The 23,295-nt window shown below is 30.8% G+C and overlaps 1 protein-coding gene and 1 long non-coding RNA gene across 4 annotated transcripts in view; one reads left to right on the forward strand and one right to left on the reverse strand.

Moving 5' to 3' along the window:
- LOC145325406 (uncharacterized) overlaps positions 1-22,718 on the reverse strand; it is a 56,419-nt gene extending 33,701 nt beyond the window's left edge. The window contains exons 1-4 of the mRNA XM_080168397.1: positions 22,513-22,718; positions 16,987-17,083; positions 8,247-8,309; positions 7,417-7,472 (exon numbers count right to left, since the gene is read on the reverse strand). Of these exons, the coding sequence (XP_080024523.1) occupies positions 7,417-7,472; positions 8,247-8,309; positions 16,987-17,083; positions 22,513-22,693 (397 nt within the window). The 5' untranslated portion in view covers positions 22,694-22,718. The remainder of the gene's footprint in view (positions 1-7,416; positions 7,473-8,246; positions 8,310-16,986; positions 17,084-22,512) is intronic.
- Positions 2,365-3,828, forward strand: LOC145325175 (uncharacterized). 3 transcript variants are annotated; one of them, XR_013881408.1, is made up of 5 exons: positions 2,365-2,551; positions 2,712-2,759; positions 3,010-3,147; positions 3,309-3,451; positions 3,651-3,828. It is a non-coding gene; the product is annotated as an uncharacterized LOC145325175 (long non-coding RNA). The 3 variants fall into 3 exon arrangements; XR_013881407.1 differs by having other exon boundaries at positions 3,359-3,451; XR_013881409.1 differs by lacking the exon at positions 3,309-3,451.
- Positions 22,719-23,295: the final 577 nt, after the last annotated feature.

Consider the following 23,295-nt stretch of genomic DNA (forward strand, 5'->3'; position numbering starts at 1 on the left):
TCACTAAATAACAAACAGCATCTATTCAGTTGTTCCTTTATTGAAGGTCTAAGGATTACTAAAGTTATATACAACAAACAATAGCTACACAGATAGGAATAAATAATCATAACATAAAAGCATTATAATACATATACAATAGTCAGTTTGGGCAATAATGATCCCCCATCCCTGGGAAGGGTGGGGGGAATTAACAATGCAGCTTAACCATAATAAAGCTTGTCAGATTCAATCATTAATTTTAGGCATAGGGAGGGGGTCGGCAGACCCCTTCCCCAGGACTCGGGGGAGGGCCTTTGGCCCTTCCCCGAACCCCGGTCAGGGGTGCCATAGGCATGGCTCACGGTTGCCGAATACCACAAAACCACCTCATCTATTTATTGTCTTTAAAAATACTTATAAAGCATTTGTACACAATGATTTAAGCTTTTGTAAATAGCTGGGATTAACATTTTTAAGTAATACATAGAGTCATACATTTAGAAAAAGAAAATTGTACAAACTTTTGTTGCAGCAGAAATAAAAACAATCTTCTTAAGAATTCAGCAACTAAGCCATTAAGATCATTTCATATCTTGAAAAATTCTCTTTTATTTTCATATATACACTATTGCTATGCTTTGTCTATTTTAATAAATTTAATTAAAAAGGTTTTTGTAGATTGTTAATTTATAGTGAGGCATTTCTTGAATCTTAAGTATAGTTAATGCACTGTGTAGTTGTTAAAAATAAGGGGGGGGGGGGGTAATGACATCTAAACGTAAACCGTGAGCAAAATTGTCTGAATATTGAGCTAGACACTTGAAACTTTGTACTACATCTAAATAGCAAAAAAATCAAATCTATTTATTTTTAGTATAGGTTGGGTAAAATAAAACCTGCGGAAATGGGGTTTTTAGGACTTTTTGGGTCGATTTTGATGTAGAAACTTATAAAGTTTTTTTTCCCTTGAATACACTGTGTCTATACACAAGGAGATTATTTAAGATGATTCAGCAAGTCAGGGACCGATCCCAGCGGGCTAGGTTGGTTGCTCGCAGGAGTAAAGTGCAATTTTTTCAAAGTTTGTGTGTCATATATTAATTATAGTTTTTTTTTGAGTTTTGGTCCCAAACTTGCTGAATCATTTTAAAATGTCCTTATGAATAGACATACAGTATTTAAGGAAAAAACTTAAGAAAAAAACAAATAAAAGTGAGTTTTTACATCAAATTACACCAAAACAGGCCAAAAAAGACCTAAAATCCCATTTCCGCAGGGTTTTCTTACCTAACCTTAATATAATTTTTTTTTTGATGTAGTACCTATAGGACTAGGCTTATGTACCAAGTTTCAAGTGTCTAGCTCAATATTTAGACCATTTTGCTCACTTTTTACGTTTAGATGTCATTACGCCCCCCCCCCCCCCCTTATATTTAATAGCCTAGATGTATTTCTTTGTTTTATGCAAGTTATATTTCTTTTAAGAGTGTAGCTACTCTAGTATTCATTTAGTCCGTCCGTATGTCAGTCCATAACGCTATGGAGGAGATATGATTCTCTCGGCTGTTTTTTAAGATGTATTTATGTGTCCCAGTCGTGTCTAAAGACACAAAAACTTTTATTATAAAGATTTCGAGTTTGTTCACATTCTTAACAACTGAACAGTTGTTCCATAACTCCCTTTGTCTGTTTGTCCAACCATAATTTTTGTCTTCTTATGGATGCTGTCATCCTTGTTTTATAATTACTTAACAATGGAACAATATTTTGTTTAAAACGAACAGTAAACTATAATACAATAGCATTATAGTACTGTGAAATCTTAACAGCTTTTGAGTAACAGATGGACGGTGTATGTAAAGAGTACCCTTTTAAAGTACGGGTCTGTTTATTTTCAAGTAACAAAGGATTATATTCAAATTCTTATTTAAAAATGACGTCATACAATAACGTTGACCAAAGAGAGGCCAGTATACACTGTAATTGACCAAAGGTAAAATTTATGCTGGTCTCTCTTTGGTTATTTTATCGCATGACATCATTTATTTGGTGCCACTTTACGCTGTCTCATTTAAAAGTAATACATTTAATGTCGGACTCAATGTATGTACTAAATTATTTCGTTAACCACTAAACCGATATGGTTACACAATATTTATCTATTATTATTTGCAACAAAAAGTGCCCCTAGAACAAATACCCCCTTCTCCCTATCTAAAAAAATACAACACTAAAATCAAAGTGTTTTGTGAAAGTTGGAAAAACTGATAAATCCAGCTTCATAATAATTTCACATACATAGTTTAACTGGGAGTTGTCGACAGTTTAAAATAACACATAAATGAATAGAAATGAAATATCCAACAAATTACTAAAAGACATCAAAAAGAATGTTAACGTAATTATATGTTTATCATAAACGTATAATATGCATATAAATACAAAATCACAATAAAGTGTACTGTGATTTTGTTCAGTAATTGTTTAGCCTTGTTGGCATTCGGTGCCGTTGAAAGTGTTCCCTCTCAAAGGGGCACTCTGTTAGTTAAAATGTTCTGGAAATAAAAAGGTAATGATTAAAAATTGCTATAAAATCTTAATTATTACAGTGTAATATCAAATATTGTAACAATGTGTATGAAAATAGTAATTGATCATTAATGTTTTATCAATTTCATTGGAACATATTGGTCTAAAATAGTTTGAAATAAGTGCTTTATTTAATTTAGATCCAGACTGTCCTTTTGATGTTGTCTGCTTGGGCTTTTGGATGTACGGTAATGTTTTATTTACTATTTAAAAGCCTTAATAGCCGATTTAATTTAAGAGCACTAAAGAAAAAGAACAGTAAATCCAAATGTTTTAAAATGCATTAGTATTGATTAATTAATTGTTGAGAATTCAAATAGCTAAAAAGAGCAAATTAGGTGCATTATTGTAACTTTTGAATGCACATTGATTTTACTAGTACCAATAAACCTAACTTTAAGAGTGTACTTTGAAGCTAAATGTATATTCTTTTTGTAGGCTAACAGTGTGGATTAGAGTAAACTCCAAGTACGAGTCAGGAGGCGTAGATGTGTGGAGATTCCTGTGCCAACGGACAGACACCCCCCCCCCCCCCCTGTGTGCTTGGTTCCTTGTTAACCTGCCAATAACCATCAGGCATTATAAATAGAATAGGCCATATAGTATATGGATAGTTAGGGATCCCTAGAATAGTTGAAGGCATGTATATATGTACTGGATAGAAGGTATATATATTAGAATAAGGTGTCATAATAAAAGAGTTAAAAAGAAGTCACCTAATTTCACCCAAAATCCAGGCTAGAGCCATGTATACACACCTGACCCCAGCATCCATTTACTAATTTAGTACCTACTGCTGCTCCTTCCAGTGCCCGTTGATCCCTGGATGGACCTTAGACCCATTGTTGTTGGTGTGGACTGCTAAGCTGTGCAATAGTTGGTAAGATATTACTGTATTTTATATTAGAGATTAGAGGAATAGACTAACATTACTGAGGGACTGCTAAAAATATAGCACTAGATTCAAGCTTTATTTGAGAGTAACTATATTATAATAGAATAAAGCTTGGCCCATGAAATTTCAGGACAGTATTGAAAATTAGTTGATCCTCTAAATTCTTACACCTCTATTATTTCAGTTCAACGAGTGGATCAAGTCCAGTTGAGACCCACAGCCTTCTCCAACCAACAATTCGTTTTTTATTGAAGCCTGTGTTTCCTCTTGCTACAGACAGATATTCTTCATTTCTTCTAATAATTTATTTTTAATTGCCATAATTGTTATTTCTCTGTTTTATTGTTGTATAAATTTAGCCAGTTACATTCCTTGCTTTTGTTTTTCGGCACGTAATGGTCAAGATACTTTATAAGACATTGGGTAGTCTTACGTTTTGATAAAATCACCCAACACAAAGGTCGAACTCCTCTCTCCCCTCAATAAAAGATGCCACTAGAAGCATCTAATGGTGTAGCTGCTAGTTAATCAGAAATGTTATCTGTATAACGTTCATTAATTATGATTGTAAGATAAAGACGTAAAGTGGGTTAAAATCATTTATGTGTCGTCATAAAAATGAGTGATTATCTTTTTTAGGGGTTTTCTTTCCCACTTCTCCTCTTATCTCCCTCACTTTTATGACGTCACATAGCTGATTTTTAACACACTTTTGTCTTTGTCGATTGTAAGAATAATAAAAATACATTTTCCTTACTTTTAATGTTTGTTTGGTAAATGAATTTTATTTGCATAAATAGAGAAGATTAATTTACATTTGTGTAAATCCATCTATTTCCACTCTGTGTAAAACCTTGCAGGAAGATAGTGCATATCAATCTACAATCCTTTTTTCCCCTAATATTTACGTAAAAAATTCAGGGATGGCCGATAAATTGATGTACCTCCCCAATGATTATACAAAAATTATCCCAATTAGTGGTTGAAACGTTTGGACACTCAACATAATGAACCAACCAATCAAAATTCAAGATAAGTCCCCAAAGTTAAGCCAACGAATAAGTAAACGTTATCATAAAACTTTGGGGACTAGTGTAATAGACAGCCGAATGATTTGCAAGGATGTTAATTTGCTATGTGAAGGGGAACCATTCTTTTGTTGTGTGAAAGATTTTTTATTGTCCATTGTCCTATCTTAGAAACCCTGAAAACCTTGGGATTTGCATACGAAAATGTGAAACCATGAAATGGGCATTCTTAACAAATTTATATCCAAAATCTGAAAATCCTTTTCCTATTTATATACATTATGCATACAAAGTCATAAAAGATTTTATTCAGTCTAAAACTATTGAGGTTGTTCAATACTTCTTAGAAATATTTCTCTTGGGGGAGTGGAGGTTAACTCCCCGAAAAAAAATATTTGACCCTTCAATGGAAATAAAGGAACAAATGAGACCCCTATCGGTTTTTCAGTTAAAGGGATCTTTTGGGGTCAGTCAAGCGACCCATTATAATGATTGTTTCAGTGAATTTGTGCATTTGCCTTTGAAATATTGTGATTATTGGAAAAAGGTGTAAAAAAATCACTCTTCCATCTTTCTAAGCAGCCGAGTAAATCCATTTCTCATATCGCATATAGCTAGACTGACTGAAATTGTTTAAATTTACAACTAATTTAAGTTTCAACAATTAAGTAATTAATGGATTTTATACTATATAAAGTTTTTTTAAAGAACTTTGTATCTAATAATTTTGTTATGATAAGAATGTAGACCGTACTACGGCGCTGAGATATACCTTCAAAATCAGCCATGTGACGTCATAAAAATGATGGATTATCAATCTCTTTTTTAGGGGTTTTCTATCCCACTTTTACTCTCATCATCCTTATTTTTATGACGTCACATGCTGATTTTTGAGACACTTGAGATTGCACACTCCTATATAATTTGAAGGTAATATAATACAAAAGATACAAGAAGAGGTATAATCTTATGATCCATTAATTCTAAGCAGCCGCAAATATTTAGAACATCGTTGTGATTGATTGAATAAAATGACGATTTTGTTATGGCAGTGCATAAAAGAAAACAGGAGGCTAAGCTGCGAATACTTGTATAAACTGCGGGAACTTTACTTTACGTCTGTGGATTTATGACAATAAAGTAAAAATAAACAAGGATGACAACATCCATAAGTAGCGAAGCTCAAAAATTTTGATTGTATATCAGGAAAAAAATACTATAAAGCAGTGTCATATAATAAATATTAATATTGGTAAAATAGGGAAAACATCACACCTTTAAAATCACGCAACCTTATAATCATGAAAACTTAAAAATCTAGGAATCGATCTAGCACCGCAATTAATAGACAAATCTAAATGAGACTTGATGGAAATATGTAGAACATGAGCATACTCAATCCCTGATAATTTTAACCGTCAATCCTGAATAGGAATTGAGAAAACCATGAAAACCTAAAAAATCTAGGAATCGATCTAGCACCCCAATTAATAATAAAAAAATATTAATAAAACTTGATGGAAATATGTAGAATATAAAATTAATTAATCCCTGAAAATTTCAGCCATTTATCTTGAAAAGAAGTTGAGAAAATCACGAAAACGTAAAAATCTAGGAATCGATCTAGCACCCCAAATAACAAACAGACGGACAAAACAATATATATATTAGATGGGCATATATAGTAGGAATCTTCACTAAAAATTTCAGCTGTCTATCTTGAATAGGAGCCGAGAAAATCATGTTTCTCCCAATTCATTAATTACGGACAGACGGACGGACATTGTGAATTATAGAGTAGCTTCGCTACTAAAAAGATTAGATAAAACTCTGTCGACAGCAATCATAAGCACTCGCAAAAGAAGCAGTTATTAGTGCCTATTAAAAAATGCGTCATACAATACAAATGACCAATGAGAGGCCAGAATACATTCTACCATATTGGTAAATTACAACGTATACTGGCATATCATTGGTCGTTTGTATTGTATGACGTCATTTTTTATTAGGCACAATCAACTGCTACTTCACAAAACCTTTGCTAATTTTTACTTACTTGGTAGGAGACTTTGGCTTATCAAAAGAAACATTCTTAGAAATACGGTAGCGGCTGCCAAGCCCTGCTTAAGTGTGTTGTGAGCTTGCTTGTGTGGAAAAAGAAAATGTGTTTTCTTTGTAAACTTTTACTAAAATTTTGAATAAGTCTGCTCTACATTATCTCAAGACTTAGATTGTCTATACTCAGTTTTAGAATTTATCAATCTCAATCTACTTTAATTAAAATTAGGAAAAGCATTTATTGGTTTATAAACAAGGATGTACAACAACTTGTAGATTTAAATAAATAGTATAATACAAAATAATTTTTATTCGTTTTTTTTAAATTGATATTTTCATTTTGTATTTCTCATTTATTGAAAGTTGCTTGATATTATCTAGTCAATTAATCATTATGTAAGTTTTTTTTTGTTAAATCAAGATTATAACTATTTATTTTGTTTTTAGGCATCACATATTCATACGTGCCAACTCTCCCCTATTCTAATATTTGTATTTTAAATTTTTCTAACACGACAATTTTAGATTTTAAAAAACTAATCGCAACCTTTCTATTAATTTGATCAAAATATAATTTAAATACTTACAAGGTAGGGGACAAAGTATCTAAAAAAATTAGCCATGTGACCTCATAAAAATGAGGGATTATCCATCTCTTTTTAGGGGTTTTCTTTCCCACTTCTCCAACTAACAAGGCTGATTTTTGAGACACTTTGTCCCCCTACCTTGTAAGGCAAAACCTTGAAAATAACTAAATCTATTTTGAAGGATTAACTAAATTAACAAATATTTTTAAATAACCATGTCTATTCGCTATGGAAGAAAACCTCTCAATTATCAAAAACTAAATTCTTAAACTTTTACCTTTAGCTGCTTCTCGAGTACTTGTAGTTTTTCTCCTAACTGCATAGCTGATTTTTCTTAACATTAATTAATGTATGTTAGACTTTAACAAAGCAATCGATTATTTGATCAATTTAAACTATTTCTCGACTGTTTGCTTCCATTAATTTTCAGACAGAAGCTAGGTTCGAGTCTTAACCTACACCTAGTCTTAAATGAGGCTATAAAAAATTTTCATACTGCAGAATGTCAGACCCGTTACAATGATATTAAGATAAGGGGAATAACCTGTCTCTAAACAGGCGTGACATATTCATTTCATGACAAAGACCAAATTGTGTCTAAAATGATCCATGTAACGTCATAAAAATGAGGAAGATGAGATGAGAAGTGGGAAAGAAAACCCCTAAAAAAGGGATGGATAATCCATCATTTTTACAACGTCACATGGATCATTTTTGACATAATTTGGTCTTTGTCCATTTTATTGCTTCCAGATATAGGTTGTCTGAAGGATTAATGTAATTCCCTCGATGATGATCCTGTTTTTTTTCTATATAATTTCTTAACATCCCAATGGATATAGAATATACGTGGATATTATGACAGGGCAAAAAATGTCGTCAATGTAGGTTGCTAACATGGAAATCATTTATTGGTCAGTTCGTTCATCCAGTAGGAGGGGTTGGGATTGGGTAAGGTATATAGTAATTTTTGCCTGCTAAGAATTTCATTTTATTAGATCATATTACATCCAAGTACTTATATATCCCATATTAAGTTCTTGTATATTACTTCTGCAAAAGAACTTGTATCTTTATGTCTTAAAAGTGACAATAAAAAAAAAATACCTGCATAAATTAAACTGACACGTGAACTGCCCTTGGTCAGAGTGGAGGATTTTGTACCAAGCTCTGAAATAAAAATAATAGTTCAGTAATTGATATTCATACAATTTGTGCTTAATTAAACTGAACAAAGGGAATGTCACAGTATGTGAAAATCTTGTTTTAACCAATGTAGTTTTGAAATAATATTCTTTTATACATGTGTACATAAACAAATTTTATCCAACTTGAATATTTTGAATGGGTTTTTAATTAATATTGTTATACTTTTAATGTAATTTTTGTAAGTAAATGATAAAGACAAATAAAGAATCAAATAATAATAACATATATAGTTAGAATAGGAAAATGCATTGGCCCATAAACAGGCGCAAGTCATTACCATGAACAGACAAAGGTCGTGCTATCAAATGGTTAGTTGTCTGATGTTACTTAATCTAATATCCCCAGTGGGCGTTAGAGTATTGCATCTCTAGATGATCACTTAAAATTTAAAGAGAAACCCGCCCCAATTAGGTAATAATGAGATTGCGAATGGCTCTTATTAATAGTATGAACATTCACTTGCTGGTAACAGCTATTGATATATTTCGACATTGTGTCCAACAATAAGCGTCTTATGTTGATATAATAAGGGCACCAAACTTTAACCACAAAATGTTTTACAAACACTTCTTCGACGCATATTACAACAAATATCCTCGAAAATAATAATACCTGATGTACAAAAGTTAAATAATTAAAATGGATAAAATCAACATTTGTCCTTGACTAATGCATCAAGATATCATCACAAAAATTTGCTGGTCATAATAAACAATTTTAATTAAAACATTTTTGATTTTGTAATTGCATGTTCACATACACGAGTTAAGAAATGCAATAGTTTATAATTTCAGTACTTAAATTAATATTAATTAATTATCTAATAAGTAATTAAATATAAAAAAATTTACCTCAACACCTAGACCCATTTATTTATAAAAAATGAAATAGTAATTTTTTTTTGTTAGTAGATTTGACTAAGTACTGATTCAATTAACCTCTCCATTTCATGAAAGCTTCTTATACGTCTCGGGATGGTTTTAGGCTAATTATTTTTAAGTTGAAGTCTGTGGATGGTTTTAGACTATCTTTTTACTCTTCCCTACTTCTTCATATACAGAGCCCCTAGATGCTTGGGGCGCAGCTAGTAGTTTTAAAAAAGGGATAGTAATTATATTTATTTTTACCATATTTACTAAGTTGAGAAAGCTTTTTTCGATATTATCGCCAAACTACTCAAACTGCCTTATAACGTTATTCTAATAATGAATGCAGTTTTACTCTCTTTAATACAAAGTAGCTTTATGTCTGTCCGTCTGTCTCTTAAGATCTCGGTAACCACTGGACCAATCGGATTCTACTCTTCAGGGTATATAACTATTGGTCCTGTGGTGGTTTTAAGCTATTTTCTTGGGGGGTGGGACACCTAAAACCCCCCCATTTATTTTTCTTTTAAATTTTTTTGAAGATATCCTTGGTCCTTTTACGAATTTCGCCTTAATCTTTTTTTAATTACCTCTTGGGGGCAAAGCCCCTAGAGGCTAGGGGTGAATCCGCTAGTATTCATATACACATCTTCGATCTTTTTAGGAAACAAAAATTCTATTCTACATATAGCCTATTATATAAAGTAGTAAGCTTTATTGTCTGTCCCGAAGGATCTCGCTAACCGCTGAACCGAAATTGTTCTCCTTTACAGTGAAGCTTCTTATAGGTCTTTGGAAGGTTTTTTTTAAGAGGGTTTCTTCACCCCCCTTCCCCCAAAAAAATATTTTTAACTCTTTTAAAACTTAAATTTAAAATGGGATGAGGTCGAGTTTTCACCCTCCTACTAGTGCCCCTAGAGGCTTCTAGGGGCGTAGCCCCTAGTATACTATATAGCAGGGATCTTAAGGGACAAGACAATTAAGCAATGTACATCCCCAATGATGATAAACAAAATTACAATTATTGGTGGAATAATTTGAACACTACTGGTTAGAAACAAGCCAATCACAGTTCAATAAAAGTTGCATCAGTTTTTGAGCCAACGAATAAGATTTGCAGTTCATTGTGACCTCCCTCCCTCCCTAACTGCATATATAGTTTATTAGTGAATTGATATATAGCTATATAGTAATGTTCAATCATTTTCGCAATACATGTCATAGTATCTGTGCTGCAAATTTTTTCTTAACAAAGGAGATTACATTTAATTTTATTTAAGCTTATTGAACTGAAAGAGCTGAACATAAAGGCATAAATAGAAAGAATTATTAAGAAATAGATAAACAAGGATGCGACATCCATAAAAGTGTAGGACTGAAATGGTAGGACAAACACACATTAACACTTGTAAACTGAATAATCAGAATATAAATGTATAAGAGTCGAAGCAAAATTGTAAGTAAATTTGTTGAAAAACTGCTTGTACAGAATAATGTTTATGGACATACTTACATTTTGATTATGGAGTTGCTTCGCTTATAATATTGTACTTTGTTGTACCAAAAATCAACATATCAAAAATTAGATCAATCGGAAGATTAGATCACATAAAAATTTGTTGTTAAAAAGTAGAATATCAACATGTTTAAAAAGGACGTACGGACATTCTGGTAATGATTATAGAGTTGCTACGCTTCCTAAATCATACCTAACTACTACAGGAATCATCATACAAAGTTTAAAATCGATAGGACAATTCTAACATGCCTAAATTAACGAATTAAAGCTATCTATCTCGGACGGACGGACGGACTGACGAACGGACGGACCGACCCTAATTATAGAAAAGCTTCGCTTTTAAAAAAGAAAAGAAAAGAAACAGAGAGAGATAAATAGAAACTTTTGAAATAATGGAATAAAGAGCAGTGCTATAGAAGAAATAACATATAAACAGACGGATTGACACGAACAAACAGTATAGAAACCACGCACCCAATTAATTCCTTACTTATAATATATTTACATAGAGTGATCAACACAGTTTAATTAAACATGTTATTTTTATTTGATAAGTCAAATACACAGTGTTTCATGTTAAAAACAATCTTCAGTTGGTTATAAATAAAAAGACATGATGCTTTAATGAGCAATATATTTACGAAGATGACAGCAAGCGGAAATTATAACACACTATAAATATGATATTATGTTTTCTATTACACATATTTAATATATGTTGCATTTATTGATGGATAATCTAATTTAGGAAATAATAGGCTCGGAAGTCAACTGTGTATTACATACAGGGTCGTCAAAACGAATTGGAAGAAAAATTGCTAATAAAAAAATATAACATATCTAGGTATTATCCTCTCTTAGAATATTTTTTTTAATTTGGTTTTTAATTTACTTTTATTGAGAGAAAAAATTCTAAAGTTCTATTCTAATCTGCTTATATTTCTAATAAACTTCAAACAATCTAAGCAAGATGTGTAATCAAAAGATCCGACAACCTTGTATCGTACATATATTAGCTATTCTATATTGTTTATATTTTACAAATTTATGACAATATTATTTTTAGTAAAGGAGCTACTGTAAAAGTCACCAAGGTCTGCTTGTCTGTAAGTAAAGATGTCTGAAATGCCTTTCTTGTATCTTATTAATCAACTTTATAACTTTGTAAAATAAAATTTTTTTTTAAATTAATCAAATCGAAAATGGTGGGTCCACTTCCGCCATTCCCCCTTCCTTCAAGTGCCTCCAGAGGCTAGAGGCAAAGCAACTATATAGCAATTATTTGTTTTTACAGCACATGTTTTGCCTAATATTTCAAAGGGTCCTACTATTATTAGACGGTAACAAACTTGATTTGTCCTTTGGCTTTACAACCAAAAAATTACAATGAATAAACGGACTAATAGATCACGTGATACACAAAGTCAAATTTAAGATTTGTCCTTAAATCTTTACGCAATAATTTAACATTTACCTCCCATGAACTTTAGTTTGTTTTAGAAATGCAGATATTGTAATAGTTATTTCTCGCAACTTATTATAAACGGCTCTACGTGGATATAGAATGTACAATCATGAGATTAAAACTAGTTTTTTTTAGCCCCGAGGTGCCTAGTTTAATCTTATGATTGTACATTTTTATATTCGTAGAAAGCTGGATATAATAAAATGCTAGACATAGTTTTTTCTGGGAAGATTTGGTATATATATCTTTCTATTGAATTTATATGTTAAAGCTAAACAATACTTTAACCAAAAAAGATTGCAAGCTAAATTCTATAAAATCTTTTCATTGCAATATATGGTAAACATAAGCCTAACCCCCCCCCCCCCCTACACAGGGGTTTGCATCCATTTATTACAATTGCCATTACATATGTAGGTGAGGCAAGGTAAAGTGTTTAAGTTTTCTGCAGGGGTAAGGTATCCCAGAGGATTGGACTAGAGGCTTCATTGCAGTAATTAGATGGAATATAATATCTAAGAAAAAAGGTGAATGGGGGGGCGATGATACACTTGACGTACTAGGGATTTTCCTCTATCTTTCTTTTATCTCTCCTTTGCTTGGGGGCAAACAATGAAGCAATGATAATATTTACATTATTTGCACTTCTAGTTAAAATATGTATCTTTTTATTATGCAAAATAGTAATAAACATAGAACTCTTACGTTCGACTGTCTCTCACTTTATGTTTGTTAATGTTCGTTTATCCGTCTGAATTGTCAAGGTTTATTTATAAGGATGTTGTCATCCTTTTTTTATATTATAATAAACCACTTTAAATCTTTATTTCAGAAGCGCTGGAAAGTGTCATGTGTGACGTCATAAAAATACGGCGAAATCCATCTTTTTTTAGGGGTTTCCTTTATAACTTCTTCTCTTATCCCTTCTTTAAATCAGCACCTTAAAGTGAGACATCATATGAAAGAGAATTGTTTTATTTTATTCTTGCTGATTCTAAAATGCTTTTTAAGCCAAGAAAAAGATTTTGTTTAACGATATTTATTTTATACCTTGGTCGGTTTTAAGCTATTTTCTTCCTCCCCTAAACTTCAAAAAAAAAATAGAAATTTTTATTTTTTAAAAAATGAAAAGTTGTCTTATTATTTTTATATTTTCGTCTTGATATGTTGATTCAGCACAATTTTACAGAATAAAGAATAAAGAAAGATGCAGTTTTGGGGCTTTCCTTCAAAGTTGCCATTGAGCACTGAAACCCCCACCCCTCCTTATTCTTTAAAAATAAATTTCAATCTCAAGGGGGAAATCTTTCCTCTATGATCAACCCCACCGGGGAATCCCTTACCTTGCGGGATTATCCAGTAACCAAATAACCTAACCTGACCTAAAGTAATAAACAAAGAATCTCCCCTCCCATTTTCAATATATTGTTAAAATGTGGGAGGGATTCTGTGCTCTACTAGACACTTTTATAGAAACTACCGCCCTTTTATTTTCCTATGTTTCCATCTCGTTTTCTTTGTACAGTTTATGTTTATCTTTGATGTCTCTTGAACATGTATGTATTTTGCCATAGGCATCACTGTTGTCTTTGTGGTCTTAGGTTGTTTCTTTTTAGCGAACGTACCTGTGTCAATTTGCAAGGATGATTAGAATCCATAAGAGGCGGAGCATAAATATACAGTAGACTATAAAAGTTTTAAAGATTTTTAATCAATATAATAGATTTGAAATCTGCATAAAATTATAAGGATTTTTTATAAAATTCGTTTTTTATATAATTCTTTATTTAAAGGCGCAAATACGATTTAAGTTAATAAATTTTGACCAATAGGATAGCTGGATTGGAAACTACCTACGCTCTAATTGGTTGAATGATGTACGTCACTTAAGCTTCTCCAATCAGAGCGCAGATAGTTTTCAATCCACCAATCACAGATCTCAAAATTATTTAACTTAATTTGTATTTGCGCCTTTAAATAAAGAATTATATAAAAAACTAATTTTATAAAAAATCCTTAAAATTTTATGCAGATTTCAAATCTATTATATTGATTAAAAATCTTTAAAACTTTTATAGTCTAATATACAGAATAATTTCAATTTGAAGTAGATATATTTAAAATAAAGGTTAGCTAATTTAATTTGATAATAACTGGGTAAATCGAATTTTTCTTATAAAAATCAAATGTCCATTTTAGCAATACTGATAGACCATACAAAACGTATTAGTAATAGAAAACTAAATTTGTCTAATAGCCAAATGGCAGACATAAGAACGTACAAAAAGAAGTGTAGAGTAGCTTCTCAATCAATAAAATGTGAAAGAGTTTTATTTATAAGAAAAAGTATTACTACATTGCAATTTGATCATGCATAAATCATTATGAAAATAGCAACAGTGACAAATTCGTAAACTCTGTACTGTATTGCATAACATAAGAATCTCTTTATGAACATAAAACGATATGCTCAGCTGTCGTGCTTCGGCTGCCTGTAAGCCTCAAGGGAAATCTACCTTTTTCTAAAAGTCTAAACGTGACACAAAAATGGAAATCCCTCTTTTCCAAACGGGTTTAATCTTGAGGCTTCTGGGCCCTGATTTTTTCCTCTATTCGTTGCCAGCTTCTACCAACAATAAAAGTAATTCGGAAAAGATCACGAAACCTATACGTGTTTTTCAGCTGTCGTTGGGGGGCAAAACATCGTAAAATTGACGACCTCTCCATTTGCCCCCCAAATATTTTTATAGATTTATTTCGCTTGTTGGTTATACCTTATTCCTTATTCGTTACTAAACTGCTTTTAAACATTACATTAATTTAAACTAGAAAAAACTTGTTTTTCTCCATTTTATATTCTACTCAATGATAATAGAAGTTATATAAAAAGTTTGATACTCCTATTTTATTAATCCAAATATTTGCCAAAGCTTTTACGGTATATTTGCGAGCGAACTTTTGTAAAAAACATGTTGTTTTTCAAAACTTAGGTATTGAATTCAACATGAAAAAATGTTAAAAGGTCTGTATTTTTATTTTTTTAAATTACGGTTGTTTTAGAAAAGTTTTCAACTAAAAGTTGAGGCGAAAATAATCTTAACCCTTCTCTTTTTAAAATTGTCATATCGATTTTAAACTTTGCATGATGATTCCTGTAGTAGTTAGGTACTATTTAGAAAGCATAGCAACTCTATACTCGTTACCAGAATGTCTATACGTCTATTTTAAACATGATGATTTTAACATTTTAACAACAATTTTTTATTTGATATAATCATCAGATTGATCTGATTTTTTTAGTAATGATTCCTATATCAATAAGGAACAATATTATGAGCGAAGCAACTCTATAACCAAGTCCTAAAAATGACCTTATACAGTATTCTGAAAATAAGAAGTTTTGCATCAATTTTATATTTATATTTTTTATATTCAGTTCTGATACTCTACAAGATATAATGTCATTTTTATGGATGTTGTCATCCTTGGTTAGAAATAAATTTAGTCACTGCGTCACGCGTGTGCCTGACTTGGATTTCAAACCAGTGCAGCGGGGGGTTGGACATTTGACTATAAATTATGCTGGCATCCAAAGTTCAACAAACACATTCTCTCATTTGCATGGTTGTTCTTTTGATATATTTTGATTGGTTGGTTTATCTTATCTGTGTCCAAACTTTTCCAACGATAGTTTAAAAATACGGCAGGGGTAATTTTGTTTATCATTATTAAAAATATTTATCAATTTATCTCATATTGTCTCATTCTTCAAAGAAATAAGAAAAATGATAATATTGTGTAGTCCTTTTAATATCACATAAATGTAGAATAACATACACAAATAATATCAAATTTTATGGGGGGAAAGCTAGAAAGACAAATATTTATCCAAATTTCGATTACCGAAAGTTTCAAACATTTTATTTAATCAAATTATTCTTTTAGTAGGGCAGCTACTATATATTTAACCTTGTATGTTTGTCTTCTCTTCATCTAACCTTTGCTATCCTAGTCTAGATGTAGGTAAGTGCATCGGTATGAACTAGTGGCTACGCCCCTGGGGCCTCTAGGCCCTGGAGTCACTTTAATAAAGAGGGGTGGGGGAGAGGTCGACCATCCACTTTCAATTTATGACATTACAAATTTTAAAAAATGGGTGTTTACCCCCAAAAAAAGAATTTAAGGAGGATAACGACCCCCAACCCATGTGAATTTTACCCTCAGATCAAAATTTATAAAAGGTAAAAAATTTGTATATAATGTAATCATTCTTGTGTTAAATTTTGAATTATTTGCAAATACTCCAATAAAAACTTAAATATTTAGTTAATCAGCAAACAATTTGTGATATTTGTTAATTAATTTTAAAAGTTAAAAAGCAAAATTGTTTTTTTTATTATTTTATAAACAAGGATGACAACATCCCATAAAAGCATAGCTCAACAGATTAAACCGTTCGTATAAACGAACAAATATGATGTATCAATGCATTTAATATTCAACATTAATTTGAAAATCTTCATGTTTAAAAAGGGACCTCCGGACTTTTATTAATAATTTAATTATTGAGTTGCTACGATTTCATAATTGTGCCTGTATTTTACAGGAATCATCAAGCGAAGTCTGAAATCGGTAGGAAAAATCTAATATACATAAACCATAAATTAACGATAAGAGGTACTCTTTAAGGACGTACGGACGGACCTACTCTATATGTAGAAAAGCTTTTTTAAAAAGTACAGCAGTAGAATTTGATTTAAAAAACGCTACTCTATAAACAAAGCTCACCTGTATGTCAAAATTATAGAATATGCCCATAAAGATATCATGAATATGATGATCAGAGTATCTGTTGATGTTATCTCCGGCTGAGGCACTCCGTAACCTTAAATATTATTTTAATTGAGGATATACATAAAGACTGCATGTTTGTCTGTCCGTTAAAATCGTGCTACCCAATTAACTGATATTAGTTTAATAAATTCCTCTGCAGAGAATAAGAGTTGAACCCTCTCAAGAGGAAGTAGCTCCAGAAAACTATCTCATTTATTTGTAGACAAATATTCACCCTATTAATTTAACAGTAGCGTGACAAAGTGTCTCAAAAATCAGCTATGTGATGTAATATGAATTAGGGATTATCCATCTCTTTTTTAGAGGTTTTCTTTCCAACTTCTCCTCTCATCTCCCTCATTTTTATGACGTCACATTTTTTTACATTGTCGGAAAAGGTAAAAGCTATAACACTTGCTTCTCAAAAGACATAAAAAAGTGCACCCATTCTTTTTCTAGCCGACTTTTTATCGGTTCAATTAGGTATAATAATAATAAAGTATTGGTTCTATGCAAAGAAATGCAAAAAGTGAAAAAAATGAAAAAAAGAAAAAAATCTAACATAGAAAGAAGATAAAGACAAGGATGAAAATATCATAAAAGCAAAGACAGCAAAGACATGATTACCATTTCGATTTAAATCATGATGGATTTTACTTTTGCTTTGAAATAGCAGCGATCAAAGTATTATGACTTATCTTTATATTCTATTATTCCATTAAAAATGTGCCATTTAAATTGAACTTTAGACAATTATATTTTATAGTAGCTTTTACTAAATACAGCTGTAACTATTGAAAAAATATTTGATAATTTCAGCTGATTTCTTCGTGATTTTGGGGGGTCGCTTCGTAGTAAGAACAACCTTTCCATATGCCCCATTAAAAATATTTTAGATTTATTTCCCTTGTTGGCGAAAACTTATTTCTGATCTGAATTCCAAATAAAATCGATTATGCACATAAATGTACATAAAGTGTACGAAAATTATAGAAAAGTTTTGTTTATAAAAAAGAAAAAAATAAGACAGTATAGTAATGAATATAAAATCAGAGAAATAATCTGTAAAGTTTTATTGATATGATGTCGTCAAAATTTTTCAAAACTAAAATTATTCAACTGTTTTACAAAGTTTCTGCATTTCTACAACTTAAAGGGGATGTTCCACAGCGAGTATATAATAGATTTTTTAAAGTATATAAAACAGAGTCTTTTATTGAGTATTGTTTAAGAGAACCTTAATGCAATGGATTAATCAACTCGTAAACGATCTGTCATACTTATCTTAATTGAAAAACAATATATTGGACAATTTAGTTATTTCCAATGTGTATTATATACACAGAATATAATAAAGGAAAAATGAAAATTTAATAAATCTACTTTATAAACATTTCTTTTCCTTTTTCTTTCTCTCTCTCTCCCTCTTTCTCTTGAGTCTATTTTAAGATGATACGCTCAATTGAATTTTGGATCGTATCTAAGTATGAACTCTGAAGATTCTAGAATGTACATATGTTGTACTCAAAGTACATGCTTTTATTTGAAAGTTTTACAAACTAATCGCTTGGTCACCAGGCTCTAGGGACTTTACTTTCAGAGGGAGGTGTCGATATCCCTACATAAAAAATATAAATACATGAAAAAAAATTTAGGGGTGGTATATTTATTGAGGAAATTCCTATTTAAGGGGTTGATCTTTCCCCCTTCAAATAGCAAAAAACCTACCCAGGACTAATACTAAGACTCTTTAAAATTGTAAATTGATATGTGCAATAATTTGCAAGATCTTATTGGACATACATATATTACACAGAATTTACTACTTTGCTTTTTAAAATACATTTTATTTTTGTTGTATTTTAGTCACCTTGACATTGACAAAACATTTGATATATTTATTGTGCATTCACAAAATAGATTTACATATTAATTAGATCGTACACCAGATTTTCATGTTCTCAGACTAATAATGCGAAACTCGCAGTGGGCTAGGATAATTATCAAGAAAGAAACTAATAACAAGGACAAATATGTTAATAACAGCGTGGCATAGAAAGATAAAAATATTTAATACTAAAAGAAAATTATTATATTATTAAATATTCAGAAGAAGTCATTCATTTTTAACTGACATTTTAATAACGGTAGATTATATTATTTTGATGTGTGTTTATGTGCTTTAGAAGTTGTAATTAGAATATTTTTAGTAAACAAAAACGTGTACTTTACTGGCCGTTTCAAGCAAAAATATACCAAAGTCATAGAATATTTGAAAAAAGATGAATAATAAAGTATTAATTGGTTATGGTTATTGGTATGGGTTTTGAAAGATTTGATAACCAAAGGTCATTCTAAAATCAATTTTCCTGCACTGCATTAAAAGAATTTCTAAAGGACAGGTTTTGGTACTTGAAAGTATATTATGTAAAATAAAACTGAAAACTGCTATAGATTTTTTTTTATTTTCTGATATTTAAAATAAAATTCGTAGTGGGACAAAGTGTCTCAAACATCAGCCATGTGACGTCATAAAAATTAGAAATTATTCATCTGTTTTAAGGGGTTTTCTTTCCCACTTCTCTTCTCATCTCCATCATTTTTATGACGTCACATGGCTGATTTTTGAGACACTTTGTCCCATACTAAAATTTTCAAAATTAATCTTTATATATTTATTGAATTATAAGAAAAAAGAATAAATTTTTAAGATATAAAACTCATAACAAACCTTTAATATCCTAATATTTTTTTGTGAACCATGCTCTAGATTTTAATACACATGTTTTTTGGCATCAGAATATGAATTCGCATCATAAAAACATTTTTGTGCATACCAGTAATTTAATATTGCTTCAGGATATTTAGGACTGTAAAAGTGAATAATGTCTCGAGATAGACTTTAATAATCTCCTTATTTAGATTTAAATTAAAACCATTTTTCATTTTATATTCATATGCATCGCATCATTAAGTTAACATCGTATTATAGCTTTTCCGATGATAGTAAAATATAAAAATTACAAAACTGTTATTATTTTTAGGATTTTTATTTTAGTTTCTGTGGAAAATTGTCTACAATACGACGCATGATTTTTCATTATATTCGTCATAATACTGTAATGAAACTTCCCAACTCAAATGGCTTTCTAAGATAACTTACGAACTTATACGAAATTCATAATATTAAAGTTCTACAGAATTGCATGTATTAAATCGATTTCAGTTCATCCAAAATATAAAATTTATTACAATTTGCAAACAATTTTGGCAGCATATGAAAAATAAAATGGAAAGGAAATTGTGAAATAATTGTCTTTCTATTATATTATAATTAAATCCTTTGTTTTATTACATACAATATGAAATGAATCAATACTTCATAGTCCTTTCTATGTCAAGGTTAATTCAATGGCACTGAAACTCCTTAAATACTTTTAAAAATATAAACAGCTCTGTTAATTAATTTAGATAGTATTAGAACAATCCTATTATGTAAAGTAGTAAGGTTTTTTCTCTAAAGCTTTTAATTTCAATAACTACTGAGTTTTTCGTTTTAGGGTAGTTTTGTATAGGTCTCAAGATGTTTTGAGGCTATTTATTTTTTAAATTTTAGTCTTGGGGTGGTTTTGGGCTATTATTCTGCCCATTCTCTTCCCTTTCCAATACAGAGCCCCTGGTGCTATGGGTACAGCCGCTAATAAAGTCAAAAAGTAGCAAATGGTGAAAGAAGGGGAAGTTAAAGGATTAATAAGTAAATGCACTAGTAAAAAAAAATATCTGTAACTACTAAAAAAGATCGACCAACCCAAGTATTACAGAGTGACAGACAGACAGAAGGACAAAATAACAGACAGACACAAACACATATAGAATAGCTTTGTAACTTAAAAACCAACCGCCATAAAACGAAATTAAATGACCTATGAATTATACGACTTATTATGCGATGGAGTTTTCGGCTAATGGGTCCCGCTTTTCCTTATAAAACGCATGTTATATAATCTTAAATGTTCTGAGAAATTTATAAAAGATATATCAAACACGTAATGTATGTATAAATTGAAGATAAAAAGAGGGTTTTCACAACGTTCAAAGGATAGGACATTGGAATAGTTTTTTATGGTATCGTATTATAGAAAGTTATCCGCAGATGTTAAAATTAAAAGATTAAAAACAGTTTTGTTAGCCCAGAGGAGCCCCTTGGGTCTAACAAACTGGTATTAAATTTATAATTTATACTTTAATATTCATGGAAAAATTACTGTAATACGATGCATAGTATTTAAGTATAAACCCAGTAAAAGTGTCTGACTATGACGTCAGAAAAAATTAACAATTAACCAATGAGAAACCGCCGCTATATATTTTACCATTGGTCAATTACAGTGAATAATGGCTTCTCATTGGTTAATTGTTATTTTTTTCTTGACGTCATAGTTCGACACTTTTACGAGGTTCTTTCAGTATGAGTGAGTACTGGTTTTAATCCAGCGGATATTAATCGGTTTCGAAACCATACTGGAAAATTATTTAGCGTACTTTTCGCCTTTTCGAACTGGATTAAAAGCTACATAAAACAGAAACGAGTTTATGAAGTTCAGGAGTGAACATCTTTTATCTTCCATTATCTCCTCCCTTCCTGGCTTGTTGATTACGAAATGAAAATATTTCTAGCTCTTGAACATTTTATTTGATTTTGTTGGAGATTAAAGGAAAATTGTACGCACGTGAGCGTGGCTAAAATCTCAACCGAATACATAATCATTCATTCTTAGATAAGATTCAGTTTTGGATAACTTAAAAGGTACAATTTTTTTTCATTATTTTTATTGAATATGAAAATAACTTTATGTAATTTATCAAATTTGGGGTTATTTAAGATTTCTTAAAGTTATTTGAGACTAACCTCTAACACAATTTTTTACCAGAATTCGAATTTATGGAGATTTTCATTCTTGCTTTCATAGTTTCTTTGTTAAAATTTAGATTTATTTTAAAGTTTTTCGGTGTGTTTTGAGGTCTTTTTTCTTTTAGAGATAATACATTTGTCATATTCAAAACAAAACACGAAAAACAAAGTCAGCTTATTTACTAGAACAAAACAAGGACGATAACGTCCAATACGTTGAAAGAGAGTAATTAAAATGCTTTGCTTAATTAGCTATTGCAGCAAATAAATATAAAATTGAAAAGCTTTCCCTATTCTTATTACTTGCACTCTTTCCTATAAATAGATGAAGGACAGATAAGCTTTTTTGGATAGGTAAAGGGGGGGGGGAGCGAAATGGCGCTGAAATAATTTCTTTACCCTTGTAAATAATTTACAAAGTGTGTGGTGGGGGGGGGGGGAATTAATCAGCCCCGCTGATTTTTTTATTAGGGAGGGGGGGGGGAGGGAAACAATTATATTTCCAAAGTTATTATGACAACATTATCCCCCCCCCCCTGGACGTCATCAAATTAAATATAAAATATTACCTACAATAAACTTGTAATCAATAGGATCTGAATCTGTTGTGCTGTTGGTAAATTCTTGATCAATATCATCCTCCAGGCCCAGTGTGTCATTACCATTGTTCAGTTCATCATCAACCACAAGAATATTGGTGCCACTACTGTTGTTGGTTTCTAGGTTATCATCCAGTAATGTTGTAAGCATTTTGTATTTATGGTTTTACATTACTTTCTTACTGAAATACGATAAATGGTTATTTTATTGCAAAACTTCTTAAATACAGAATTTTGCTTAAGGACATACTGACATTTTAATACTTGATTATAGTTGCTTCGCTCATAATATTGTACCTTATTTTAATAGGAATCAGTACTCAAAAAATCAGATTAATCAGATTATTTTATCACATAAAAAATTGTTTTAAAAAAGTAAAAAAAATCAACATGTTTAAAATGGACGTACGGACATTCTAGTAACGATTACAGAGTTGCTACACTTTCTAAATCATACCTAACTCTTACAGGAATCACCATGCAAAGTTTGAAATAAATAGGACAATTCTAACATGCCTAAATTAACTAATAAAAGCTAACTATCTCGGACGGACGGACGTACGGACGGACCTACCCTAATTATAGAAAAGCTTCGCTTTTAAAAACTTAGTAAGCTATTATAATGGACTAATCTTTATTTAAACATTAAATTCTATTTCACTATGTATTAAAATAATTTACTTTTCATTTTTATCAAAAGTTTTGTGATTTTGATTTTTTCTAACTGAAAATAACTTATTTATTTATTTGACT

The sequence above is a fragment of the Acartia tonsa genome, chromosome 1, assembly GCF_053477335.1.
Source record: "Acartia tonsa isolate MP-2025a chromosome 1, ASM5347733v1, whole genome shotgun sequence".
Lineage (NCBI taxonomy): Eukaryota > Metazoa > Arthropoda > Copepoda > Calanoida > Acartiidae > Acartia > Acartia tonsa.